General features: G+C 46.8%; 1 protein-coding gene across 6 annotated transcripts in view; it reads left to right on the plus strand.

The window, feature by feature from the left end:
- The window catches only part of Nuggc (nuclear GTPase, germinal center associated), a 47,709-nt gene that overhangs the window by 18,260 nt on the left and 5,180 nt on the right, over positions 1 to 24,269 (plus strand). For 2 of the 6 annotated variants that reach the window (XM_078030835.1, XM_078030834.1), the window contains exons 8-18: positions 3,044 to 3,219; positions 4,827 to 4,845; positions 5,025 to 5,114; positions 10,354 to 10,416; positions 11,903 to 12,008; positions 12,633 to 12,766; positions 16,523 to 16,687; positions 20,056 to 20,213; positions 21,602 to 21,740; positions 22,449 to 22,596; positions 23,212 to 23,348. In XM_078030835.1, the coding sequence (XP_077886961.1) occupies positions 3,044 to 3,219; positions 4,827 to 4,845; positions 5,025 to 5,114; positions 10,354 to 10,416; positions 11,903 to 12,008; positions 12,633 to 12,766; positions 16,523 to 16,687; positions 20,056 to 20,213; positions 21,602 to 21,740; positions 22,449 to 22,596; positions 23,212 to 23,348 (1,335 nt within the window). The remainder of the gene's footprint in view (positions 1 to 3,043; positions 3,220 to 4,826; positions 4,846 to 5,024; positions 5,115 to 10,353; positions 10,417 to 11,902; positions 12,009 to 12,632; positions 12,767 to 16,522; positions 16,688 to 20,055; positions 20,214 to 21,601; positions 21,741 to 22,448; positions 22,597 to 23,211; positions 23,349 to 24,269) is intronic. The other 4 variants (XM_078030836.1, XR_013430182.1, XM_078030837.1 and 1 more) reach the window with 4 other exon arrangements.

Below are 24,269 nucleotides of genomic sequence, written 5' to 3' on the forward strand. Positions count from 1 at the left end.
ATATATATATATATATATATATATATATATATATATATATATGTATATATTTTTGGTACTAGGGATTAAAACTAGGAGTGATCTACCCATGAGCTACACCCCCAGCCCTTTTTTTTTTGTTGGGGGGAGACTAGGCCTCCTTAAGTTGTTTAGGCTGGCCTCAAACCGTCTGGCCTCAAATCCTCCTACCTCTGCCTCCACATCTGTTGTGCACCACCATACCTGCCACAGTTTTTTAGAATATTTTCCCTCCATAGGTATTTGAGTCCTTGGTTGCGGAACTCATGGACATGCAGGGCTGTCTACATGTGTGTCTGTAATGTTTAAAGTGAACAGCAGACAGTAGGGCCTGCCCTTCTGGGAGGATGCACCCCTCCAGCTACAGACAGTTTCTGTGTCTACTGTCACTCTTTACTCATACTCCTGTATTGCTTGTGTATTTTGCACAAACATGTATGGTGCTTACAACTTACACGTTGAAAGCAAACTATAACGAGATTGAAGGAGAAGCAGAGCCTTCCCACGAGGGCCTTGGAGTCTCTTAGAAGAGGTAAAGCACACAGCAGGCAGATGACAAGTGAACTGGAGGCCATGAGGCCCTTTCCCTGGATGGGGTGTGGTCAGATACGTTGGCCGCTCATCACAGCCCACAGATCTGGCTGGAGAGGCGCTCTGAGGAGGTTGGCTGGAGTGGGAGATGGTTCCCAGGGTGCTCTGCTTGGCCGGGGCTCCCCTGCATTCCTGCGGTTTCATGATGGCTTCTCATAAGGAGTTTCTGAAGAGTTCCCTGTTCAGGGAGAGGAGAGCACAGGGACACATCTCTCTGGCTACCAGCTTTGCCTTCCCTAAAAACCATCACCAATTCAGACATCCTTGGTCTGCCATCTACAACTGGGTACTTTCAGCCTGTCACCTAACCCCTCCGAGGCCCATTCATCATGGGGAGATGGAAGTGGGGGTGGCAGGTACCATCGCACCCACTACTGAGTCCAGTTGGTCTTGTTCTATAGATAAGATTTGTGTGTGTGTGTGTGTGTGTGTGTCTCTCATGGCTCTGACTTTATCGATCCTGGCAGTTGGGAGCTTGGTGTAAGCCCCCCAGTTAATGTGCTCTCCTCTTCAAATTCTCCACTTCAAATTCTGTCTCAGATCACAGCCTTTTTTTTTGTTTTCATGTGAACGTACACTTAGTAAGCACCCGTGGTTTATCAGAACCACAGGGAATGCAAGGGTCAAGAGAGCCTGCTCCAAGGTGTCCTTTATCTTCCTCACCAGCTGGTGTCCTTTATCTTCCTCACCTGATTGGATGGTTGCTGCCCTGCATGGATGCTGAGCCCAAAACTCTCTAAATTGACTATAGTTTGTGAAATGGGAGGGGGCAGTGATTGGTTTTATTTCTCTTGTTTAAATGAAAGACAATTCACAAATAGGTAAGGGCTGGAATCCATAGTCACAGGGTCCTAAGTAGTCTTTATCTCGAAGGGTCTGTCTTCTTCTCTCTAGTTCAAGGGTTTGTCTAACTCATAAAACCTAAGCTTCTAAAGCAACAATCTATAGAGCCAAGAGGCTGTGGACCCAGGGTAGGGTGTATTGAGCACATGAGGTCTCCAAGTCCCCCACTCTGAATTCCACCAGAGAAGTTGTTTTAAAAACAAGTTCATGTGTTGGGATTCTTTCCAACCCACTGACTCTGAGCTGGCTACGGACCCAAGGGAAGGATGCTGGAACTGCTTGGTGTTAAAGGAAGTGGATAGAGGGGACGTCCTGCGAGGAGACGGTGGCAGGTTGTGCCCCAGCTGGAAGTTAGGAAACACGCTCTCCACTTCAAATTCTGCCACTCACTAGCTGTGTGGTCATGGGCAAGATGAATTTGAAACTCCCTGCTGCAGGTTAATGTATCTCAATTTTGAGTCTTTTGGAGCTAGATTACTCTTTGTCACAGGGTGCTGCGTGGGCATGCAGGACATTTAGCCTTTACCCACTATTACCCCATGTTGTCACAATTAAAAGTGTCTCCAGCGCTGGGGATGTGGCTCACTTGTAGAGTGCTTGCTCAACATATGCAATGCCCACATTGCCAGATATCCTGTAGGGCACAAAATCTCCACTAGTTTAAAACCACTGCCATAAAGCAAAATAATGATTTAATTATCAATTCACAAACTTATCATAGCTTTATGTGCAAAGTACTGTCTTGTCTTGATCCCTGAGTTGGCTCAACTTTTCATTTATATGGAGATAAGAGAAGCAATACAACAAGAGAAGCATCAGAGGCAACCCACATTGGCTTGTCACATGAGAGTTGCACATTTAATAAAGTAGCATTTATGCTATTATGATGTGGTATCATGTGTTCCTTTCCTTTGCAATTTATAATCCTAAAGTGCCTGGCTTCCTGCTGCCACATGGTGGCCATATGCTAGACATGCAGAGACCATCAAACCTCATACTGAAGATGCAGGTGACAGACAGGTTTGGGGTAGATGCATAGATGCACTGCATTTTCCTTAGAGGACAATTGAGATGAAGCAAGTGAGTGACAGATTTGGGATGAGAGGACTTATTTCTTGAATTCTGTCACTCAACCATACCACAGACATCTGCAAAGCTCTGGTAATGGCCAAACACGGTGCTTGGGGGTGATGTGGATTCCAAGATGAAGGGTACAGACAGCCCCTTTCCTTATTGGGGGCAGAGCTGGCCCTGCACAGTAACTGTCTGAGAGGAACTATGGCAGGCAAGTCCAGGTGGTCTAGGATGCTGGGGAGAGGCAACCAGCCCATCTGCCGTGGTCCCGAGTGGCCCTGAAGGGTGAATGGAGGCTAAGCAGAAGTTGTGGCAAGTGCAGAGGCCCCGAGAGCTAAAGAGCAGAGACCTGCATGCAGCTCTGGCTGGCTGGTGCAGAGGGAGGAGGGAGGTGTGCGTGAGAGACAGGACAGGAGGCAGGGTGTCTGGGGAGTGGACACAGGTGATCCCCAAGGAATCATCCTCCAGAACCAAGCCACATTCATGCTCTGACCCCTGCTGTGGGCATGTTCCACAGACCATCGATAAGTGCTCAGCGATCTGGGTGATCAGCGACATAGAAAGAGTTTCTGGAGGGAGAGCCCATGAAGACCTTCTGAATGAGAGCATCAAAGCCTGCCAGCGAGGCTTCTGCAGGGACGTTGCCCTAGTGGTCACCAAGACAGACAAGCTGCACCTGCTGGAATATCTCAGGTATAGTGCTGGGCTTGTGGGGAGGAGGGTCCCAGCTGGGGACTTTTCTCCCTGGGTCCTGACGGTGATAAAGACGGAAGTTGACTTCACCTCCACTTCAGGAAATGACTGTTGGAGTGAAGGAGAAGCCTGGGTGACTTCCTGGGATGTTAGGAGGTCCCAGGAATCAGAATCCTGGGTCTCTACCTTCCAGATAGCTGCTTAGTGCTAAGCCAGCTATCCCCTACCCAGCTCCAGGGTGTAGGCTTAGTGCTAAGCCAGCTGTCCCCTACCCGGCTCCAGCACGGTGGCACACACCAGTCAGTATGCAAACAGCACCCCTGGGTCGTGCAGCATTAGCCCTTGTCCCACAGAAATGGAACTTGTAGATGCCCCACAACTAGGAGTCCATTGTGTAAAACTGTCTGGCCTGGTACAGCTTTGAAGGATTAGGTTCTGTTTCAGATTTTTCTCCTCCTGAGATTTTTTTTTTAACTCATCTGCAAAAGGCCCTTAAAGTTTTAGAACATTGGCCCAAAGTGAAAGTGTTCTCTGAGAGTTACAGTCTAACCGCGAAGAATGAAAGGTGAGCAACATGGAGCCTGGTGGGGATTAACAGAGGTGGGCTTGCATGCAGATCTCTGATCCCCGAATGACTGCGGAGACTGCACCTTATCTTCCATATTGAGACACTTTGGGTGAAAGGTGGACCAACAGAGGATGGGTGGGTGTGCACTGCGATGCCCTGGGCACACTAACATGTGGTCACCATGCAACCTTGTGGGTGCTTCGCTGCTCTCACAAGAGCTTCTTCGCCTGCCCCCTCCACGGTCTCCCCCAGGCCCTCTGAAACTCAAGTCTGCCGCTCCAGGAAGTCACTTGGTCTCCCTTGGAATTTCAACTTCATTTTTCTTCTCTGCAGTTCCTTCCCACCCACCCTCCCCTCATCAACGAGTAGTGTCTCAAGCTCCCCCTTCCCAATGCCAACACTAAACCTAAACAGAATTTAATCAGATTCAGTAACTGTTTATTGAACGCCATGGTGGGCTGCGGATTGCCCCATCTCTGGCTTACAGTCTCAAAGAGGGTTGAAGGTTGTATGAGAAGGACAAGCAGAGCTGTGTGACCCCAGCCTGAGAGGACTGCCTTGTGACTGGCACTGGGAGGGAGGTCACAGGAAATTTCGCAAAGGGCATTGAGAAATAAAGGCACTGTTTTCCAAATGGACACTGGAGGTAGATCAGAAGAGAGGCTTTGCTAGGCATGGTGGTGCACACCAGTCATCCCAACAGCTCAGGAGGCTGAGGCAGGAGGATTGGGAGTTCCAAGCCAGCCTCAGCACCTTAGCAAGGCACTAAGCAACTCAGTGAGACCCTCTCTCTCTAAATAAAATAGAAAAAAAAGAAAAAAGGGATGTGGATGTGGCTCAGTGGTTGAGTAACCCTGGGCTCAATCCCCAGTATCAAACAAAACAAAACAAAACAAAACAAAAAGAGGGGCCTTTGGACCAAGGAACTTATACAAAGCCACCGAGGTGGCAGACCATACTGCTTTCAGGGAAAGTTAGAGGACTGCTGGGTCACATGATGGAAGTTCAGTAATTGTGCATTTTTCTGATTTTATTTCAGGGAAAGAAAGCTGGGAAATGTAAGTATGGACCAGTTGTTTTTAAATAATACTTTTTTATGCCTGATACTACATAATATTAATATATACGGATGTGACTGGGCCAAATGAAGATGGCCCCATTATCGTGCAACCTGTCCCGCCATCACGATTGGAAATGCTGGCTTCTTTGCATTCTTTTATTTCTTTTTACTATCTAGCAAGCTGTTCAAAGTCAGCGAGAGGCTGTTTTGGAAAGAAATGAAATGATAAAGCAACAGAGGAGTAGAAATCTCAAGGAAAAACTGAAGGTGAGCTTACCAATTTTCCTATGCATTTTTGTGCTTCACCAGATTTTGAGAAACAGATGTATATTTGGTCCTGCATGGTAGCAGGGTCATAACTTTGGAGTGGACAATTTGAACTTCAACTCAGTCCTACTCCTCAATGTCTCTGTGACCTGAGGCAAGTGACATTACCTTTTACGCTTCCGCTTTCTCATCTATAAAATGGGGATCCATCATATCTGTCTCTATGACTCTTGGAAAAATTGCATGAGGACATTGTCTATTGAGAAAGATGTTCCAAGTAAGTCAGGGATCCCCATCCAGTTTGAGGTGCTCAAGGAGGAATTATGGAGCATTGTGGGAACTCGGGAAAGATATCCACTCACATGGATAGTAGGTAGGGGTGGTCCTGGGAAAATGTCCCGGCCTCTTGAGCAGAATCTTAAAGAACCAATAGTCTTTAGTCAGGATAAGACAGAGCGGAAGGCGTGCTCAGGGAACAGGTAAGAACATGTGGACATTGGTCACTGTGTTTGGCTTCATGCAGGTAGTTTTGAACAGCTCAGTAAAGGGAGTCCTGGGAGATGAGGCCAGCACTGTTTCCCCAGCTTGAAAAATCATTCTGTGGACTCTGTGATTTCTTAATTTATTTTTGCTATTTTGTCACTAAAATTATGTAAACATAAAACTTCTTATTATGCAGTCTCAGCTATAAAACTGAAACCAATTTAAAAAAAAAACAAAACACCATAAACTATGTCAGATGATATGGATTTGCCAGAACCAAATCTTCAGTTCTAGGCTCAGTGGTAATGTTAAGGTGAGATTGCAATAAATCACCAAGTCCATCTTAAAGCAGGAGAAGGAAACTTTATTCACCAGTTGGTGGTCCAGATCCACCAGCTGGCAGGCCAAGGGGTAGGCTGCAAGTCTATACCCTTTGACCCCCTTTCAGGGTTTGAGTACACCTTTTATTTTTGCTCTGTTGTCACTAAAATGCTGTAAACACAAAACTTCTTATTATAGCAGTCTCAGACAGCTATAAAACTTAAACTAATTTTCAGATGAAATGTACAAAAACCACAGTAAACCTGCCAGAATAGGTCCAAAATCATATTAAAGCGTCAGTGGCTGTTGCTAGAATTCAAAACCATAAACAAACATCATGAGGTCTAAAATCATAAGCAGAAAAGAGAGTGGACCAAAACATCCCTAGTTGTGTACAAGTTAAAAAATGGTTACTAACATCTAGACAATCAATCTCTGACAGGGTACATTGTCCAAGAAAAACGGGAACCAAAGAGGGAACACTTTTACATTGTATAAGAATAGTCATTTTGTGTTGACAAACATGCTATGCTTAGCAACTGTTGATGGATACAGAGGAGGGGTTTTTCCTGGGAGAAGCATTTCTTGCATGATGTGGAGTTTCAGGGTAAAACGGAATCTGTTTGGTTATTGCCCATATAGCCTGGCCCGTAACAGTAAAATGTTTGACCGCTGTCAATATCTCTGTATTCAATAGCTTTCTGCATTGTGACTTCAATGCCATTGAGGCAGGAAATGTTGCCTGTACTACGTGGACTTAAGAAACTCAGAGCTTTTGTTTCTGGTTCAGGATGATAAGGCCACATATTTGAGCCAAAGCCTTCTGCCAAGCAATCAAATGCCAGCCTTCATGAGGTGATAACTCAGCAAAGCTGTTCTTAATCTTCTGGTCTTGTTGGCATTAAAGAAATACCCATTTTATGGGGATCTAATCATATTATTTCTGAAACTGGAAATATAAAATACTTCAAGGCACAGTTCCTAACAGTTCTTTGCTAATAAACATGGCCACTCAGTGTGCAGGAGTGAAGGTCTGTGCAGCAGTGCTTGGCTCCTGGGGAAGCTACATTTCTTGTTGAGGGATGCAAGTTTAGGTGCGCAACCCACGTCTTGGGTGGCCAGGTAAAGCCTGAATTTTCCAACCACAGTTCCTTTTTTTCTTTTTTTTTATTACTAGGGATTGAACCCAGGGCCTTATACATACTAGGCCAGTGCTCTACCACTGAGCTACACCTCCAGGCCTTTTTATTTTACTCTGAGAGAAGGTCCTGTTAAGTTGCCCAAGCTGGCCTTGAACTTGAGATTCTTCTGCCTCAGCCTCCCTTTGCTGGGATCACAGGTGTGCACCACTGCGCCTGACTCCAGCCACGATGTTTGTTTGAACAATTGTGAAGCTTTTGCTTGTACTGCATGCCTTCACTTGGAGCAAATTTAATCTTAATCATAGGAAATATGAGGAAGAAAATATGAGGAAGAAGTGGGCTGACTACAAGGCAGTCATTCATGTAGCTATAGGTCAATATTTTTTAAATTATAAAAATGAAAATTATAAACAGTAAGGAAAGAGCTTGTAGATCAAATGGGGGTCTGAAGGCATCAGAAGAGGGCCAGTGAGGTGAGGAGGGGGGAAGAAGAGAGTGAGGAAGGGAAGGGCTCAAGTTTCCAAGTCTTAGACAGGGACTAAAAATCCCTCACTGGCTGCAAGTTACAAGGTCATGAGCATTCCTCATGCTCGGATCTGAAGCTGGATTGCTGTGGGCTGTGCCAGCTCCTGGTTCCAGAAGCTGGGCAGCCAAGAGAAAAGGAGAGGGAAATCTCTCTCTCTCTCTCTCTCTCTCTCTCTCTCTCTCTCACACACACACACACACACACACACATACACACACAATGTTCTACACACATTTCCCCTCCTGCTATTCAGAGCGGTACTCGCTCTGGTGCTAGATGGAAGGTGATCTGCTCTCACACCCTTTCTCCAAACCTTTTGAGACTCACATATTCCTTAGTCCATTTGGGCCGCTCTGACAGACACCATGGAGTAGATGATTCACAACCACAGAGGCGCCCGCATTTCTCACAGAGACTGGGAAGTCCAAGATCAAGGGGCTGGCACATTTGGTGTCTGGCTGTGTCCTCTCACAGTGGAAAGCATGCAGAGGCCCCCTGGGGCCTCTTTTATGAGGGCACTAATCCCATTCCAGAGGGCTCCACCCCACAACCTAATCACTTCACAAAGGCCTCCTCTGAAACCATCCCCTTGGGGCTAGGATTTGATGTATGGATTTTAGCAAATACAAATGTTCAGTCCAAAGCATCCAAAATGATCTGCTTCATTTTATCAAGAAAGTCTGTTCTCTAGTAAACATTTGAAATAGAAATTTAAATTTACTAGGAAAAAAATAATATTAGCATTTTAAAAAAAGAAAAATATAGGATTTAACACTGTCTTTTTACCAGATAAACCTAGGAAAAACTTTCCCTTATCCCCCCACAGTGGACCTGTGGAATTTCCTAGACTCCAGGAGAGAACCATCATTAGATTTGACATTTGAAAGTTTTAGAGATCCAAGCAAAGTCCGGAAGACGGCCTTTCCTAATGTGTGCGATGAGGAGTGTGTGGAGGCCAGTCCTGATGGCCTCACAGCATGTGCCCTGTGCCTCCCTGGCCTGTGGCTGGCTCTGAGAGGACCCCGTGCACACAGAGACTTCCTGGGCACACTCAGAACAATCGCGGACCAGGGATCTCCATTAGGCAAGTGCAACTACCTGCCAGAGTAGCTCACTGTGGAGGAAACACTGTGCTGGGGAGAGCAGAAAGGGGCCCCCTTGCCTGTAAGAGGGCATTTCAGGTCCCAGCATCACAAGCCACTCCTGCAGTTACTCCTGCAATGCGAACAAAACTGGTCATTCCCTGGTTCATTCAGCTCATAGTATGTTGTGCATAAATGACAGGTTGCCTGATTGAAATCATTTACATAAAACTGTCAAAATAATCAGGAGCCTTTAAGCTCACCTTACAGATCTTACTCGATTTTTTTGTGCTAAAATTCTTACTTTGATTAATGCTCCGTCAGCATATAGAGGTGGATAGATTTGAATTCTTTATAAAATTATACCATGTTTATATCAAATTATATTTCTGAAAACACTGTAAACTGTAAGCACAAGCTTTTGTCCTTCAAATACCTTTAAAAGCAGGTGCAATATACACAGATCATTGTATTTGTAAAGCATTTCTAAAGCTCAACATAAAATAACTTATACAACGGGTTTGACTCATTTCATTATCACCTTTATAATTATTTTTACACCTTCTCAGGCTGCAAGCTTCCTCATAGCCTCCTGGGAAGCAAATATTCATGTTCCAAAAAAAATTCTAAGACATTATCAGTTTTAAGGCATACCATTGTTTTATATTTTTAGAAAAGAAAAAAAATGCAATGAATTATGATATAATGCTTTGTTATTAGATTTTTATTTTATGTTATCAAAAGAGCAATATTAATTCTTTAACATGATTTTTAAAGATAATTTTTACTCTTGTGCACTAAATATAATGAAAACAGCCAGGTGCAGGGACACACACTTGTAATCCCAGTGACTCCGGCGGCTGAGATAGGAGGATGGCAAGTCAAGACCAGCCTTGGAAACTTAGCAAGGCCCTAAGTAACATAGTGAGATTCTGTCTCAAAGTAAAAAATTTTAAAAAGCTGAATACTAGCTCACCAGTACCCAACACAAAACAAAAAACAGTAAAATATATTGGTTAAGGTATTTTTTTTCACCACTTTTTCATTAAGAGTCCAACTCATCTAGGTCAAGTCTTAACTCCAAGTTCTTTCCCCTCTAAACCCTCCTCCTCATCCTTTATACCCTCAGGAGCACTAGGGATGCTGCATTTCTTTTAAGAACACTCTACTGTGGGTCTCTGGGATTTTTTCTCAGGCCATTGACCTGCCTCCTCCTAATTTTGGTCTTAAAAATTTTTTGGCTGGGTGTGTGACAGGCAGTAGTCACTTTTCACCTATCTCAGTACCAAAACATAACCTGGCTTCATTCACATGAGGTGTCTCCCTTTCCTAGGTCTTAGGAGGTGCTAGTGTTGCCTGCAAGAAAACTTGGAATCAAGGTGTAGTTCACGAACCAGCGGTGTATTTTTCACTAGTATCAAGTGTAGTCTTCACTTTTCTGTTCCCAGGCCTTCATTGTAAATACATTTCAATGCTGAATTCTAATATAATCTCCTTGAAGACATTTTAAATAGCATATAAATAGAGTCGCACCAACAACATGCCCAGCTCATTGGAGGGAGGGTGATAGGTATAGCTGTGACCAAGTATAGTGACGCGTGTGTAATGTGTCAGTTGCTAGGGCTGCAATAACAAAGTACCATAAAATGTGTGACTTGGGACAACAGAAGTTTGTTCTCTCACAGTTCTGGAAGTCAGAAATCCAAAATCAAGGGATTGGCAGGGCTGTGCTCCCTGAAGGCCCAAGGGTGAGTCTGTGCCAGGCCTGTCTCCCAGCTTCTGGTGGTTCCTTGCCTTGGGGTGGCACAACTTCAGCTGTCACATGGACTCCCAGTGTGTGACTGATGTACATCTGTAGCCAGATTTCCTCTTCTTGTAAGGATACTAGTTTTATTGGGTTAGGAGCTCACCCCACTCCAGTGGGACCACATCTCCATTAATTTCATCTGCAATGACTCGGTTTCCTTAAAAGGTGAATTTCAAGGTACTGGTAATGTAGGACCTTAATATATAAATTTTGGGAGGCCAGGATTCAACCCACAACACGGGGGGGTTTGGCGAAACGTGTTACCAGTGTGTTTTAAAGTTGCCAGAGGTTTGGCTTCTCACCAGTCCCAGAGGACCAGAGCACCTCCACTCAGTGCTGTCATACCTTTATATCAGAAAGAGACTGACAGCTGTCCCATCCTCCACCTCTCCCAGGTACCCATGCACACCTTCTACTTTTTTCTTTCAAATAAGAAGAATGGAAGATTATGGAACAAAATTTACATGTGATTCTAGTGTGACTTCTGGTGATGATATTTTGCTAATGATAAATTTTTTCTCACATAATTCTTAATTCCTTGACATTTAAAACCATCATGTATACTTAAACATTACTCTATATTAAAATGATTATTTTATATGATTATTCACTAACCACCTGGATAAGAAACTTTCACTTTTTAGTGTTGTACTGGGAAATGTTTAAAAATCAGCTCTGTGTTCAAACAACAGCTAGCAAAACATGCAAAAACTCTGATTTGTTCCATTTGCCAATTTCTATGGTGTAAAGCCTCTTGCCATTGCCAATACCAAGCTACCAATGTGCTATTGCTGAAGCAGAGTTGGGAATCCACGTGCCAGTCGGCCGCTGCCAGTGGTGGGCTTTTTACTCACTTATTGATTGATGGATGGATGGGGTGATGGCTGGGAATGGAACCCAGGGCTTCTTACAGTTTCAGCACATGCTCCACCACTGAGCCACATTCCCAGCCCTGTGTTCCCCAGGCTTCTTTTTCCAAAAAGGATCCTAGTATTTTCCCCCCTCTGAACACTCACATACACTTTTGAACCATTTTCTGTGTACATCTCCTTTGAGAATTAATTTTTTAAAACAATGTTTAGTTGTGGTGGACACAATACCTTTATTTAATTAATGTATTTTTTATGTGGTGCTGAGGATCGAACCCAGTGTCTCACACATGCTAGGCAAGTGCTTTCCCAGCCCACAAGAGTTGATATTTTTAACTCCCAAGGGGTTAGCTCCAATGCAGTGAATTCCTCACAACCTCTGACCTGAGGAGTGGACGCTGGCAACACAGGACATTTAGGATAGGGCTTGTCCCTTCCAGGGCTCTGACAGAACTGAAGGTGGGTGAGCTGAAACTTGCCAAAGGCTCTCGGGAGGGCTGTGCCGCATTTCCTATGCCACGGTGACTTACTCTGTTTCCTGTGTGCCTCTCACTTCAGAGAAAACTGCCGGCGGACTCCAAGGCTCTGGAAACCTCGGATCTGGTGTACACAGTCAGCGCCCAGGAGTACTGGCAGAAGACCCTCCTCACCGAGGAGGAAACTGGTAATTTATATTCCTTATCCCATCACTAAAATTCTTAAGACTAAGTTTGGCACTCTGAATAACCTGTTCTAGAAATTTCTGTGCCACAGGAAAAATTTTCTCCAGCTTTCCAGTTCTGTATCTATTAATACACACACACACACACACACACACACACACACACACACACACACACACACACACACCCTAACAGAGGGTTAGGACAAAGACATGTTCTGCCTAAAATCCCACACGTCGGAGGTTCTTGTTGCTTGCTACAGCAAGCTTGGGTGTTCTGATGTTAAGGGTCACCTGGCTTAGGTAGAAAAACCTAGGAGAACCACAGAGTTAAGCGCCCTTCCTTCAACTCTGCAATGAATGCCAACCCAAAGAAAAATGCCCATTCTGTTTATAGCCAGTCTGTACTTTTCTATGAATTTTATTTTGAATAGCTAAACCAAATTAATATTCACCATGGCTGAGTCACCTTTCACTGTTGTTGATCCCAGACGAGAAAAAATGTCTTTCAGAAAACTGGTTGAGGAGGCAGCCAGCTGCAAGGGCCAACTGATCTTTCCATGTGTGTGAATTCTGTTCCATGCAAACTTGGCCTTTTAAAATTGTCTGTGCCGTCTGTAATTCCAGAAATCCCCAAGTTAAGAGAATACATCAGGAAAAGGCTCTTGGACGAGAAGAGGAGGATGGTGACCAAGTATGTTACCGAAGCCTTTGGCCTACTGCTCCTCACAGACAGCTTCAACTCCACAGAAAACCTGCCGGTATGGAAGTCGCCTGGGCCGTCCGTTCTCTCCCTCCACCTGGGCAGAACATTCCCTTTGCCTATTAGAAAACTATGATGAGGAAGAGACAAAGCCCAGAGAATCTAAGGGGACAAAAAGATAATGAAAGGGTTCTAACCCTAATATTTGGATAAAATGGACAGATGGGCCGAGCGGAAAATGTAAAAGCAGTCTGTGGTAGCTTTCCACTTCTCCCAAGACCCAAGCAGGATGGAGGAGTCTGTGCGGGATGGAGAGGGAGACTTCCATGGAATGCAGATGACTCTTGGCTATCTTGGAGAGCCACGTCTGTACACAGAGCCCAAACACAACGCATCTGTCCGTGGGTTTCAGCAAAGTTCAGGCATTTATCTTCCCCGTCTAGAATGCAAGGCCTTTGAATGGCCAGAGAAAAGTTACATTTCTCATGGCAACAAATTTATCTCTCTGATGGATGACTTTTTAAAAACCCTAACATGAGAGGGATAAGCTACTAAATTAGAGGCTTGGGAGAGTTATAGATGGAAAACAATCCCTTCCTTTAATCAATCAAAGCAACCACTTTGTTTCTTTATAAGAGACTGAATACACAGACAACAGCAGACCATATATAAAAATGACTGCACCCCACACCCTGCAGAAGCTGCCCAGCCGGCCACTATAATAACCAGGCCAGGAAGCTGGTCTTGTACACTAAGTCAGACTTACAGGAGGTCACACTGCCAGCTCTAGCAGTGAGCCAGGAAGCCACACACTGACTGTCACAGTCAGTGCCTAAAGGCCACTACTTGATCAAAAGCTCCTCTAATCCTTATCCCTGCTTGCAACTTAGGGCCAGCTAGAGAAAGCCAGTGAGACCCTAAGCAATCACATGGATGTCAGGCCTCCCGCCTCCTAGGCCAACAGCCTCCGCCGAGGGCACACCCGCAGCCTTCCCTCTCCTCCACCATCAAGCTCTCCCTCCCCTTGGCCTGCCTCGGGGTCTCTGCCAAATCCAAGGCCTGGAGCTGCCCCCTCCCTCAGCCAGGGGAGTAAGCAGCCATGGCCTTTCCCACTTGGTTGGTCCTTATTTATTCCACCTTGCTCTCACCTGTCAGGTCTGCATAATCAAGGTGTCTGACTTCTTGCTGTGCCCGAACTGGGAAGGGCCAAGAAAGGTCCTGTGAGAGGTCAAGGGGCTGGTCCTGGAGCAGGCAAAGCCAGTCTGGGATGAGCTGCGGCTGCCAGGAGGGGTGGGTCCTGGAGACCCACTTCCGTGGGATATAAGCGATGCCAGCTGGAGAGCTTTGCAGTCTGGCCACAGGCCTGCACTGGAAAAGAGCTGGATAAACAGCGGCACACGGGGCAGCATTCGCTGTCTCTTTCATCGAACATGGTGTGCTTTGTTTTGGCCTAGCTGTGTGAGACAAAAGCACAACTCCCGAAATCTGAGATTTTCTAATTTGACATTTATGCTCTGAAATAGTTGAGGAAGGGTTTTACCTTCCATCTTTCTGGAAAGTTCTTCAGGGTGACAGCTGCCTCTCTGCCCAGCACAAGATTGCTCTTGGAAGTGCTGATGGAAAACAAATCAGCTATGGTGCTGTGTGTGGTTGGTTTATTTGTAAATGCAGGACAGGGCATTTTACAGTCAAACCTGCAAGTGCCCTGCCCACGTGTTCTCTGCTAACTCAGGTGCAGCTGCCTAGGGGCTCACGCCCATCTCTATGGCCAGAGCCAGGCCATGGAAGACACAGGGGGGCGAGGCTGCTTGGCCTCTGTGATGGCCTCCTCACGGAGAGGCCGGCAGCTTTCCTCAAAATTCCTGGGCCTCTGACGTTGATCTTGGTGTTGATTCTTTGATGGAAAGTTGGAAGGCAAGAGCTTTGTCAGTGCCTTTGACTTCTGAAAAGTCAAGTCTAAAAATGTACATAATTGATGATTTCTTCAAGTTTGTGATCCAAACCCAAAGTTTAGAGTTGGGTAGTTAGTGCTTTTAAATGAGCCATCATTGCTTCTAAAAATCAATAGGAAGTTGATTATGAGGCCTCCCTGTCTCATGAGCCCTGAATTTATTCACACCAAATGCCAGGCTTCCCCCCTTGTTACTGTTCTCTCACACCCAGCTCTTCCCTCTCTTTCCCTTCTTATGCTTAATCAGTGGGGATTTATGGTGAGATGCGAGGCTTTCTTTCCATGACCTCTTACTTCATTTTGATCACCAGCAACCCCACAAATTCTTAAGAACATAAAGGATATCCAGGAAAAAAAAGTTATGGCTTACTGAATCCTCACTAGTTAAGTCTAGGAGAATCCCCAGGTGCACTGGGAGGTCTACAGCCTGCGCCCTCAAGCTGTGGAGTGAGAGGCTGTTTCCACCATCAGCCAGCTTGGTTCACTTGCTCTGAAGATGATGCTGTTGACAGGCAGGGGAGTCAGCCATCTGTGTGAGGTCGCACATCCACCCCACAGCTATTTCCATCTGTTTGGAATAGAATTTAAATCCTGCATTATCTAGCATCTTCTCCATATCTCTGGTTCACTGTGCACACGTTCATGGATCGTGCCCCCCATGCCATGCCCTGGATTAAACAAACACCAATGAGAGTCTGTCCCTTCAGCTAGTGCCTAGTCCAGGAAGGAGTCAGGTGGGGTGAGGGAGACATGCCATCACACAGCAGGGTACCAAACATGAGGGCAGCTCAGAAGGGGCCCAACCCTGATGGGGGGTGGGCAGTGGAAGCATCATAAGGGAGGTGACACTGGAGCCTTGTCTTGAAGAATGAGAAAGGGGAATTTCTTGTATAAGGGCACAGGGCTAAGAGGGACAGTGTGTGGGGTGAATGGTAGCAAGCCAGGGACAGGGACCTGGGAACCTGGGGAGATGTGTCAGGCAAACAAGACAGTGGTGCTGGAGGGGTTTGCTGAGTGCCCACTGTGCAGAAGTGCCAAGCCAGGGAGTGGGGCTTCCACCTGCTGCAGGCACTGTGGAGTGCACCAAGGTTCTCAATAGGACGAGTTCCAGTTTAGAACCAAAGTCAAGGCTGGCCTTTGTGGTCACGCCCTTGTGGGCATTACTTTCTGATAGGGATACTCTCTGAGACAGGTATGCTTAGCCAATGTCATCATTGTGTGAATGTGTAGGGGTACTCACCTAGATGGTGCAGACCCTGCACACCTGGGCTGTCCTAGAATCTTAGCCCACTGTCATGTATGCCCTCCGTCATTGACCAAACCATTGTCAAGCATGTGTGGCTACATATTTTTGTCCCTGACTAGACTGCACTCTTCTGTGGAGAAGGAACCATGACTTTATTTCCACGGTCCTGTAGCTTTGCTGTTCAAAGTGTCTCAAGGACCCAGAAGATCAGCTCACCTGAGAGCTGGCTAGAATGCAGAATCCCAGACCCTTGGATTTCATGATTCCCCAATGATTGTAGACACATTAACACTAGAGAAATACTCTTCTCAAAACTGCTTTGTGAAAGCCCATTCAATGTTTGTTAAGTCAGATGCCATTGGAAAAATCTGTTTTAGTAACAGTTGGATTGCTATTTGGATAATGACTTCCCCAAATAGCCTGGTGAATTTTACACCCAAAATAAGCTTCAGTGGGCATCTGTTGTTCTGCTCTCCAATCCCACAGAGCCTAAGGAGGTCTGTGCACTGAGGGGGTGCCTTCTGGGGACAGCAAGGGGAAGTCACCTCCAGGCAATGATCTCAAACTTAATCTTGTGTTGGTAGCTGGCCTGATGCTCCTTGTGACCTCGCCCCTAGAATGAACATTTGCACTTGAGCAGCCTGCGGAGATTTGTGGAAGAGAGGACAGAGCTGCTGGAGAGGGCCATTGAGCAGTGCTTTGCCCACATCGAGCGGCCTCTGCAAGAAGGGGTCCGGGTGGCCAGGACTTCCTACCGACGCATCCTCGGGGCATGCCTGGTGGTGAGTGACCCTTTCCACAGAAATCCTGTGCTACCTGCGAGATCAACCTGATCCCCAAGCTCTTTTCACATCACCCCCTTGCTTTTAAAAGAAACAAGGAGATAGAAGAGAGTCAGAGAGATTGAAAATTGCAGGTACACCAGCACAGAGCGGGGCTGCTCGCCTGGGCATGTGGGCACCAGGGCACGTTTGTGGTTCAGCAGGGGCAGGGTTGGAATTTAGGGTCTAAGGATCTTGCTTTGAGTGCCACCTCCACCAAACATCTACTACCCAGACCTGAGCAAGGTGCCCAACCACTTAAGACCTTACGTTCATAAAAAGCCTCTCACTCTTTTCTTCTGTAGAACTGGATGCTAAGAGCTTGCCCTACTTATCTTGAGCTATTGATGTCAGAGTCAATTACATTACACAAGAAGAAAGTATCTTGTAACCTCTTACTTGTGTGTAAATTGTGGTTTTCTTTCGTAACTAGCAGTTTGGGGTTCCTAAGGGAAAATACAAGCCTAAGGTAGTGTTTATCCGAGACTAGGAGGTGAAAGAGGCCCATTGTGTAGTCTGCTTGGGCTGCCATAACAAAACACCACAGACTGCACAGCTCAACAACAGACTTCCTTAGACTGGGAGGCTGGAAGTCCAAGATCCAGGAGTTGGCTGGGTTTGTTTCTCCCAGGGCCTCTCCTTGCTCCTAGACGACCACTTTCTCACTGTGTCCTTGCCTGGTCTTTCCTCTCTGCGCACCCTGCTGGTGTTTCCTTCCTATGAGGACACCAGTCCTACTGACTGGGGGCCCTACCCCTTGTGACCTCGCTTATTTTTAGCCTCTACCTGAAAGGCCCTGTCTCCAAATATAGTCACATCAGAGACTAGGACTGCAATACGTGAACTTCCAGAGGAGCAATTCAGTCCACGGCACCCACTAAGAGTAAGGGGTAATGAATGACACTGCCCATGTGGCAAGAATCACAAGGATGGCTCTAGGGCCAGGAGCAGGGCACAGATGGCATGTTGTAGCTGTTCTGAATGAGATGGAAAGTGGGAACGTCAGCAGTGAGAAATACCTGAAAAGGTGTGTGAGGGGCTCTTCCATTTCAGTAAGCCTTTTCGCACTCTTGGTGATACTTGCTCTCCACGTGTTATTTCCTGTGTGTTTCGTGTAAAAGTCTGTTTTGATATCCAGATCAGTAAGAATATGTGCTGCAAGGGGGATGCAAGAAAGCAGGAGATGCTTTTAGTGTGAAACAAAGAGCGAGAAAGTGAATTCAATCGGATGATCCTGGGGCCAGCAGGGAGGCCTCCAGGGCTTGGATGGTGGAGAATGAGGGCGGGGTGCCTCCCACCTGGCTGGGGGTGTAGTGTGCGTGTGGTCATTCATTCAGCAAACACGAGGAAAAGGCTCACTCCGGACCAGACACTGCACACTATCCTAGTAAACCCTCACAACCACTCCTGTGGCCTACATCCTCATGAGGATATTGGTTTTCCAACCTTAGACTGAAATATCCCTGAAAGATCAGTGGTACTTCCATAGACAGAGCAATGGAGGGGAAGGGTGGACGTTCACGGGAGGACACATTTTGGGAGCCTGCAGATGAATCGATCTAACTGTAACTTAAATTCCTCATTTTCCAATAAGAAAAGCAAGGTAGGAAAGCTTGTTAAGAAGGAAATCAGATATTCCCAGGGATCAAGGAAAATTAGGATGAAGAAAGGTCACTGGATTGGACACTGAGGGTATTCAGTGTTGACCATGGAGTAGACAGCCTCCAAGATGGCACCCAAAGGTCCTCACTTCCTGCTGTCCCCCCTTGTGGATTTTCCTCCCACGCCTTGATGCAGGCTGGTCTCTATGACCAGGAGAATGCTGCAGAGATGCCATGTGTGACTTCTGAGCTAGGTTATCAATGGCCACTGAAGCTCCTTTGGAGACCTCTGGGATCACTTGCTCAGGGGAGGCCAGCCTCCATGTGCCAAAGTCAAGTCACTGTGTGGAGGGGCCCAGGGAGCAATGTGCTGAGGCCTTCTACCCGGGGCTGAGAGCCAGCACTGACTTGCCAGCTGTGCTCCTCGGGAGCAAATCCTCCAGCCCCGATGACCCTCATGGGAAGCCCTAGCCAGGAGTGGCCAGCCACGGCATCCCAAATCCTGACCCATAGAACCATAATAAACATTTACTATTATTTTAAGCTACTCTTTGAGGTAGTTTTCGTCCTGCAGCAATAGATAGCTAAGTTACAGGGAGAGAAGTGGTTCCATCTGGTGATGGAAGAATCCAGATCTCAGAGTGGATGATCAAGAGTGTGCCCAGAAGATGAGGCACAAAGGAGAGGCACTCTGAGAAGGAGAGGGGCACCAACCATCTCCAGGCCTCCCAGGGACCATCCCCTGTCTCACTGCTGCTTTAGTGACTGCTTTCTCTGACCCCAGGCCTGCCCAAGGGGCTCCTCTTTGATAACAATGTGCTTTCGTGCCCAGAAATTTGAGCAGTCAACTATATACTAACGTGATATTTTACTTAGCATAGTGAAATAGCCTGAATGTCTAAAAATTAGAGAAAGATAAAATGAATTATTCTTTGTCTGCATGATAGTATATGGTTTAATAAAATGATTTTGGAATGCATTTAAAATAATTTTGGAGTGTGCTCATGTTTTAGTTATTAAGTAGAGAGAGAATATTATACAATTGTATCATGCTATACAGCCTTTCACTTAAAACATATTCCCTCCAAACACATATCATCGATTAAAGATAAGGCCCTCCACCACAATCTTAGCAAACATTTCTTTTCTCCTTATTATTTATCACTATCTGGCTAAACTTGATTAGCTCATAGCTCTAACTATTATAATTTTTCTCTCATTTGTCAATTTGTTTCCCTGGGGAAAATATCACCAAGTTATGCAAATCAAATAGTGTTTAATAAATTATTTAATAAAAAATATACCAACTTTGGACTATCCTCAGGAAATCCAAGACACATACCCACTCTCGGGTCACAACACGTTTTTTTCATTCATTTAACAAACACTTATTAAGTACCAGCTAAGTCAGTGCAGGCTTGGAGGACATGAAGACGGGTGAGACACTGTTCCTGACACTCACAAGCAGATGGTCTAGGAGCCCAGCCACGAGGCTTGCCAGATAAAGAGCTGTAAGGGAGGGTTGTGGTCCCAGTGAGGCCAGGGCACGTTGCTGGAGGTATGATCTGGGTCCTCCCGGTCTGGCTTGATGACATGTTTAAAGACCGTGTTTCTACTCCTTCCTGTGGTTCTTGGTAATGACCGTTAGCCAGAGGCAATGCAGTTCTGATTCTGCGATTTTCTAGTTCATGCCAACTGACTCTGCTAATTCATCGTTTAATTTTCTAGAGGAGCAAAGGGAACCAAGGTTTTCACCAGACCCTGAAAGCTGTTTGCCTGAAGAATGGCATCTATGCCTCTAGGACTCTGGCAAGAATCGACCTGAACCAAGCCGTCACTCAGCCCATCTATGACCAGATTGACCCTGTTTTTGGAGGCATTTTTAGGTAAATGGTCTTTCACCTTGCTCCTGCATGAATAAAAATCTGAAGAACGTCAAGCCAGAGTCTCAGTTTTAAGAATTGAGACTCTGGATCTGGAAGAGTAAAGAGTGGACTGTGATTTGAGGGCCGCTCTGCTCCGTCTTTGGCAAAACACAAAAGCGATCTTGGTTTGGTTGACTTAACCATCTCCCCTGGTGACCTGGGGTGGAGTGAGATGTTGCTTTCAGACTAATATTATGTTTCCCATTATTTTTCAAGTCTCTCCTACATGCAGCGGGGATGGTTTTCTTAGGGATCTGAGCCCAGGACAGGGTATTTTGATTGGAGAGCGTGGAATTAAGCAAACACATGGCCTTCGAACCTTCCCTGAATGCAAAAAGAAAAAGTGGCTCATGGAGTCTCAGACAGGTTGTGTGCTCACAGACATGGCATGAGCTGCGGCCGGGGGTGGACCTACCAAAGACAAAGCTTCTCCTAGCCCCCAGGGAAGCAGTCTCCCTCATTCTTCTCCGAATTGCACCTGGTTCACCACCCTTCTCCTACCTTTGCTGACCTCCTCTGTGCCCATGCCCCTGCCCCTACCTTTCTGTAAACACTTCTTGGATCATGCCAGTCCACGTTCCCCATCCTGCCCCGGGTGACAGCTCTGTAGGAGTCTCCAAATTCCTTAGGATGGCATTGAGCCATTAAGCCTTCAACTTGCCCTTCCGACCTAGCACTGCCCTGCTGCCTGGTGCCAGCCCTCTGCTGGAGCCAACATGGGGGAAGCTGAGAGCCACTGAGAGGCCCCAGGCACGGTGCCAAGCATTCGCATGCATTATCTCATCAAATGTGCTGGATAACACCACCACGGGGCTTCTGCCTCTTAACAGAGGAACAAAGGGAGATTCAGAAGGACTAACTGCAGTGGGCCCCCATTCATGAGTAGAGAGCTAGGGTTTAAAGCCCATGCTCTCTGAGTGCTCTATAATCTGCTGCTTCTTACACCTGGAACATTCTGAAATATTGTCCCCTGGGAAATACTTCCCTTTCATTTTCTTCCCCAAATCTTACCTGTCTTTGAAAGTGTAGTTCAAGTCCGATTCTTTCAAGTGAAAGCACTTCGTCACAGGAGGACAGTGAGTTTTGAGGTTAAAGCAGTGTTCAAAGCCTGGTTCTGCTCCTACTCGCTGTGTGACCTTAGACATATCAGCCACCTTCTCTGAGCCCTGATTTTCTCATCAGTACACGGCACCCTAACACTGCCTTCTTGGTTTTTAGGCCAAAGGCCTGGCCCAGGACAGCGCCTGGCACATCATAGCAATTTGGTCATTGTCAGATTTCCTCTCTCTTCTCTTTAAAGTGAATAAAAGGACGTCAGCCAGTTTCACGCCCGTCTTGCTTTCTTGTAGGGCTGGGAAGCCTGCCGATTCGGCGCTGATGCCTCACATCGATGCTTTCAAGCATTCTCTGCAGGAGAAAATGGCAGAAATTGGGATAAGAAGTGGCTGGAAGTGTGATAGCTACAAAAAACGTTTCCTGATCCAGGAGGTAAGTTCCTTATAGAGTGAAGAGCACAGTGAGTGTGGGTAGTGGCTTTCTTCCCTGGCAGGAGCTGAAGGCTGCCGGTCTCTCCAGCACTTGGACCCCTGGAGTGTCCAGGGTCTGGATGTGCCTCCTAGGAGGTGCGATGGCCTAGGAAACATAAGGGCTCCTGGGACCTCCAGGGAGGTTGTAAGACACCGGCACGCTTTGTCCCACAGTGTGGCATCTGAGGTGCAGGCTGAGGTGGTAGGGTTGACTCAGCTTCCAGGAAGAGCCTTCAAAGCGTCCTTAGAGGTACAACAATGTGCCTCACCTTGTAATATTGTCACTAATTCTATCGTTTTTGCCGGTACCATGAAGTAGCATCCAAAGCAGCAAAGCTTAAAGACCTCGGTCACGTTTTTGCAGGTCTCTTGTTAGTTTTGAGAACTCAGGACTCTGTCTGTGACTCACTTTCTTCCAGGACCAGTCCAGATCACATGGCGAGAGTAGGGAGATAGCTGATACCTCTGGCCCCTGCTAGGACCCTGTCCATGCCTGGGTCGAACTCAGCACCTACTTCTGAGTAGTTTGTAGGGACTGGGCGCTGTGGGAGCACTCTGGGGCGTTCAGAGGCTTGAGCCAGAGTTCTGTCTAGAGGAGCTCACAGCCAACCAGAACAGAGGCAGGGGAAAGTGTGGCCACACCTGGGCACACCTGACCTGCCTCTGCCAGAGAAATGTCACCGAAGGCCTGTGTCACGTGGCTTCTCAGATAAGCGCCATCCTGGGAGGCCTGGAAGGCCACATCCTCAGAAGGAAGAGGAGGATCTACGAGTCTGTCTCCAGCTCCATTCAGAACGACCTGAAGCCCTATTATGAAGGTGGGGCTCCAGAGGACAGTGCTTCCTCTTCCTTTCGGGTCTTCCTGTCACTCCTTTGGCATCCTGTCCCGGGGCTCCCTGTCCTTGGAGCAGTCTTCCTGCATCCTAAGTCCTGTAACACTTTCCAGCTACACGTGGAGATCAGATAACTGCAGGGTGCAGGGGGAGGTGATCGGGGACCTTTGTCCCCGTGGTTCCCAGTTCCTCTGTCCTCCCCTTGTCTGGAACCCCCCCTACTCTCCACGCTGCTGCTTGGTATCCGGCTCTTGTTCTTAATTTCCTTTAAGTGTTTGTGGGCCCACTTTCAGGATCCTTCTTGGTTTGTTTTGTTGGGGGTCAGTTAGTAAGCTTCTGCTCAATTCATTTATTACATTTTCCAAATGATTTGTTTTCTAAATAGTGAGTGATGTTATATTTTAATGTAATGCATTTTATATACATATGTATGTGTGTGTTTGCGCATGTGTGTACCTATCTATATGTGTATGTACATATACCTACATACAAAAGTGCATGCACACACACACTTTGCGTTCTTGCTTACTTATTTTTCTGATGCCAGAGAGTCCTGGCAAGTCCTAGCTGTGGTGTGACTATGGCTGTCATCTTTTCCAGAGGCGGCTCAGATCACTGGCAAAAAAGCATGTGAGAGGATGAAGGATGTCCTCAGAAGAGGAGTGGAGCGGCAGGTCGCCGAGGGCATGTTTGAAAGGGCTCAAGAAAGAATGCAGCACCAGTTTCAGCAGCTGAAGGTATCTACATCCGCAGTTGGAGTCCTAGCCCCTGGGGAGTTGAGGGAGCCAGTGCAGAAGGTGGAAGAAATAGTAGGCATTGGGCCCAGGTGCCACTGGGTGCCTTCTGCCTGGTGGGCCCAGCTGGGGGTTTCAGTGCTGGGAGAGGAAGCCCCGCCATTGAGTGCTGGCAAAGCCCCTCCAGCTCTCCCCTGAGCCCTCTCCCTCCTGGGTCATCCGTAGAACAACAGCCTTGATAGCTAGATGGGAGCTAAGTCTTCACAGACACTAGCTAATCACACCCACGCTCTGCCAGTCTCTGAGTGAGCACTACTATTGTTCTCAATCTAAATGTCAGCAAGCTCAGAGAGGTGAATCAAGAGGCCACACATTAGTGAGATGCAGAGCTGGACTTTGGGACCAGGTATCTGCTCCAGCATCTCCAACAATAGTACAATCTCAACACGGATTTTTTAAACAAGGGAAATGACCCATCTACATAAAATGCCAATAAGTGAATGTCAGTATGCGGCCGCTGGTCAGCCAATAACAGTACCTAGCACAGATTTAGGTTTGAGCCCATCCACCTTGCAAGATGTTTCCTACAGTCTTTGGGGGCCTAAGTGCTGCTGTCAAGTACACTTGGACCATCTCACCCAGCTCTGGGTCCTGACTCTGCCCCTTCCTCTGAGTGATAGAATGCCTTCGCCTTAGTTCAAGCCCCTCACTGTCCACAGAGGTTCCAAGTTCTTCTGTCTCAGTCCAGGCTTGGCTGATCCTCTCTCCTGATCACCTGAGGAAGCCAGGCAGGTAAAGCATTCCCACCAGTGTCTCTCCCATTCAATTCTGGAGGTGCCTGTCTCCACAGTAAAAAGCAGGGAACCTCCCTTGGAGGAGGACAAGAGCGTCTCATTTCCCAGCAGCAGTTTGATTTCCGGCGTA

Source organism: Ictidomys tridecemlineatus, chromosome 14, assembly GCF_052094955.1.
Source record: "Ictidomys tridecemlineatus isolate mIctTri1 chromosome 14, mIctTri1.hap1, whole genome shotgun sequence".
Taxonomy (NCBI): Eukaryota; Metazoa; Chordata; class Mammalia; order Rodentia; family Sciuridae; genus Ictidomys; species Ictidomys tridecemlineatus.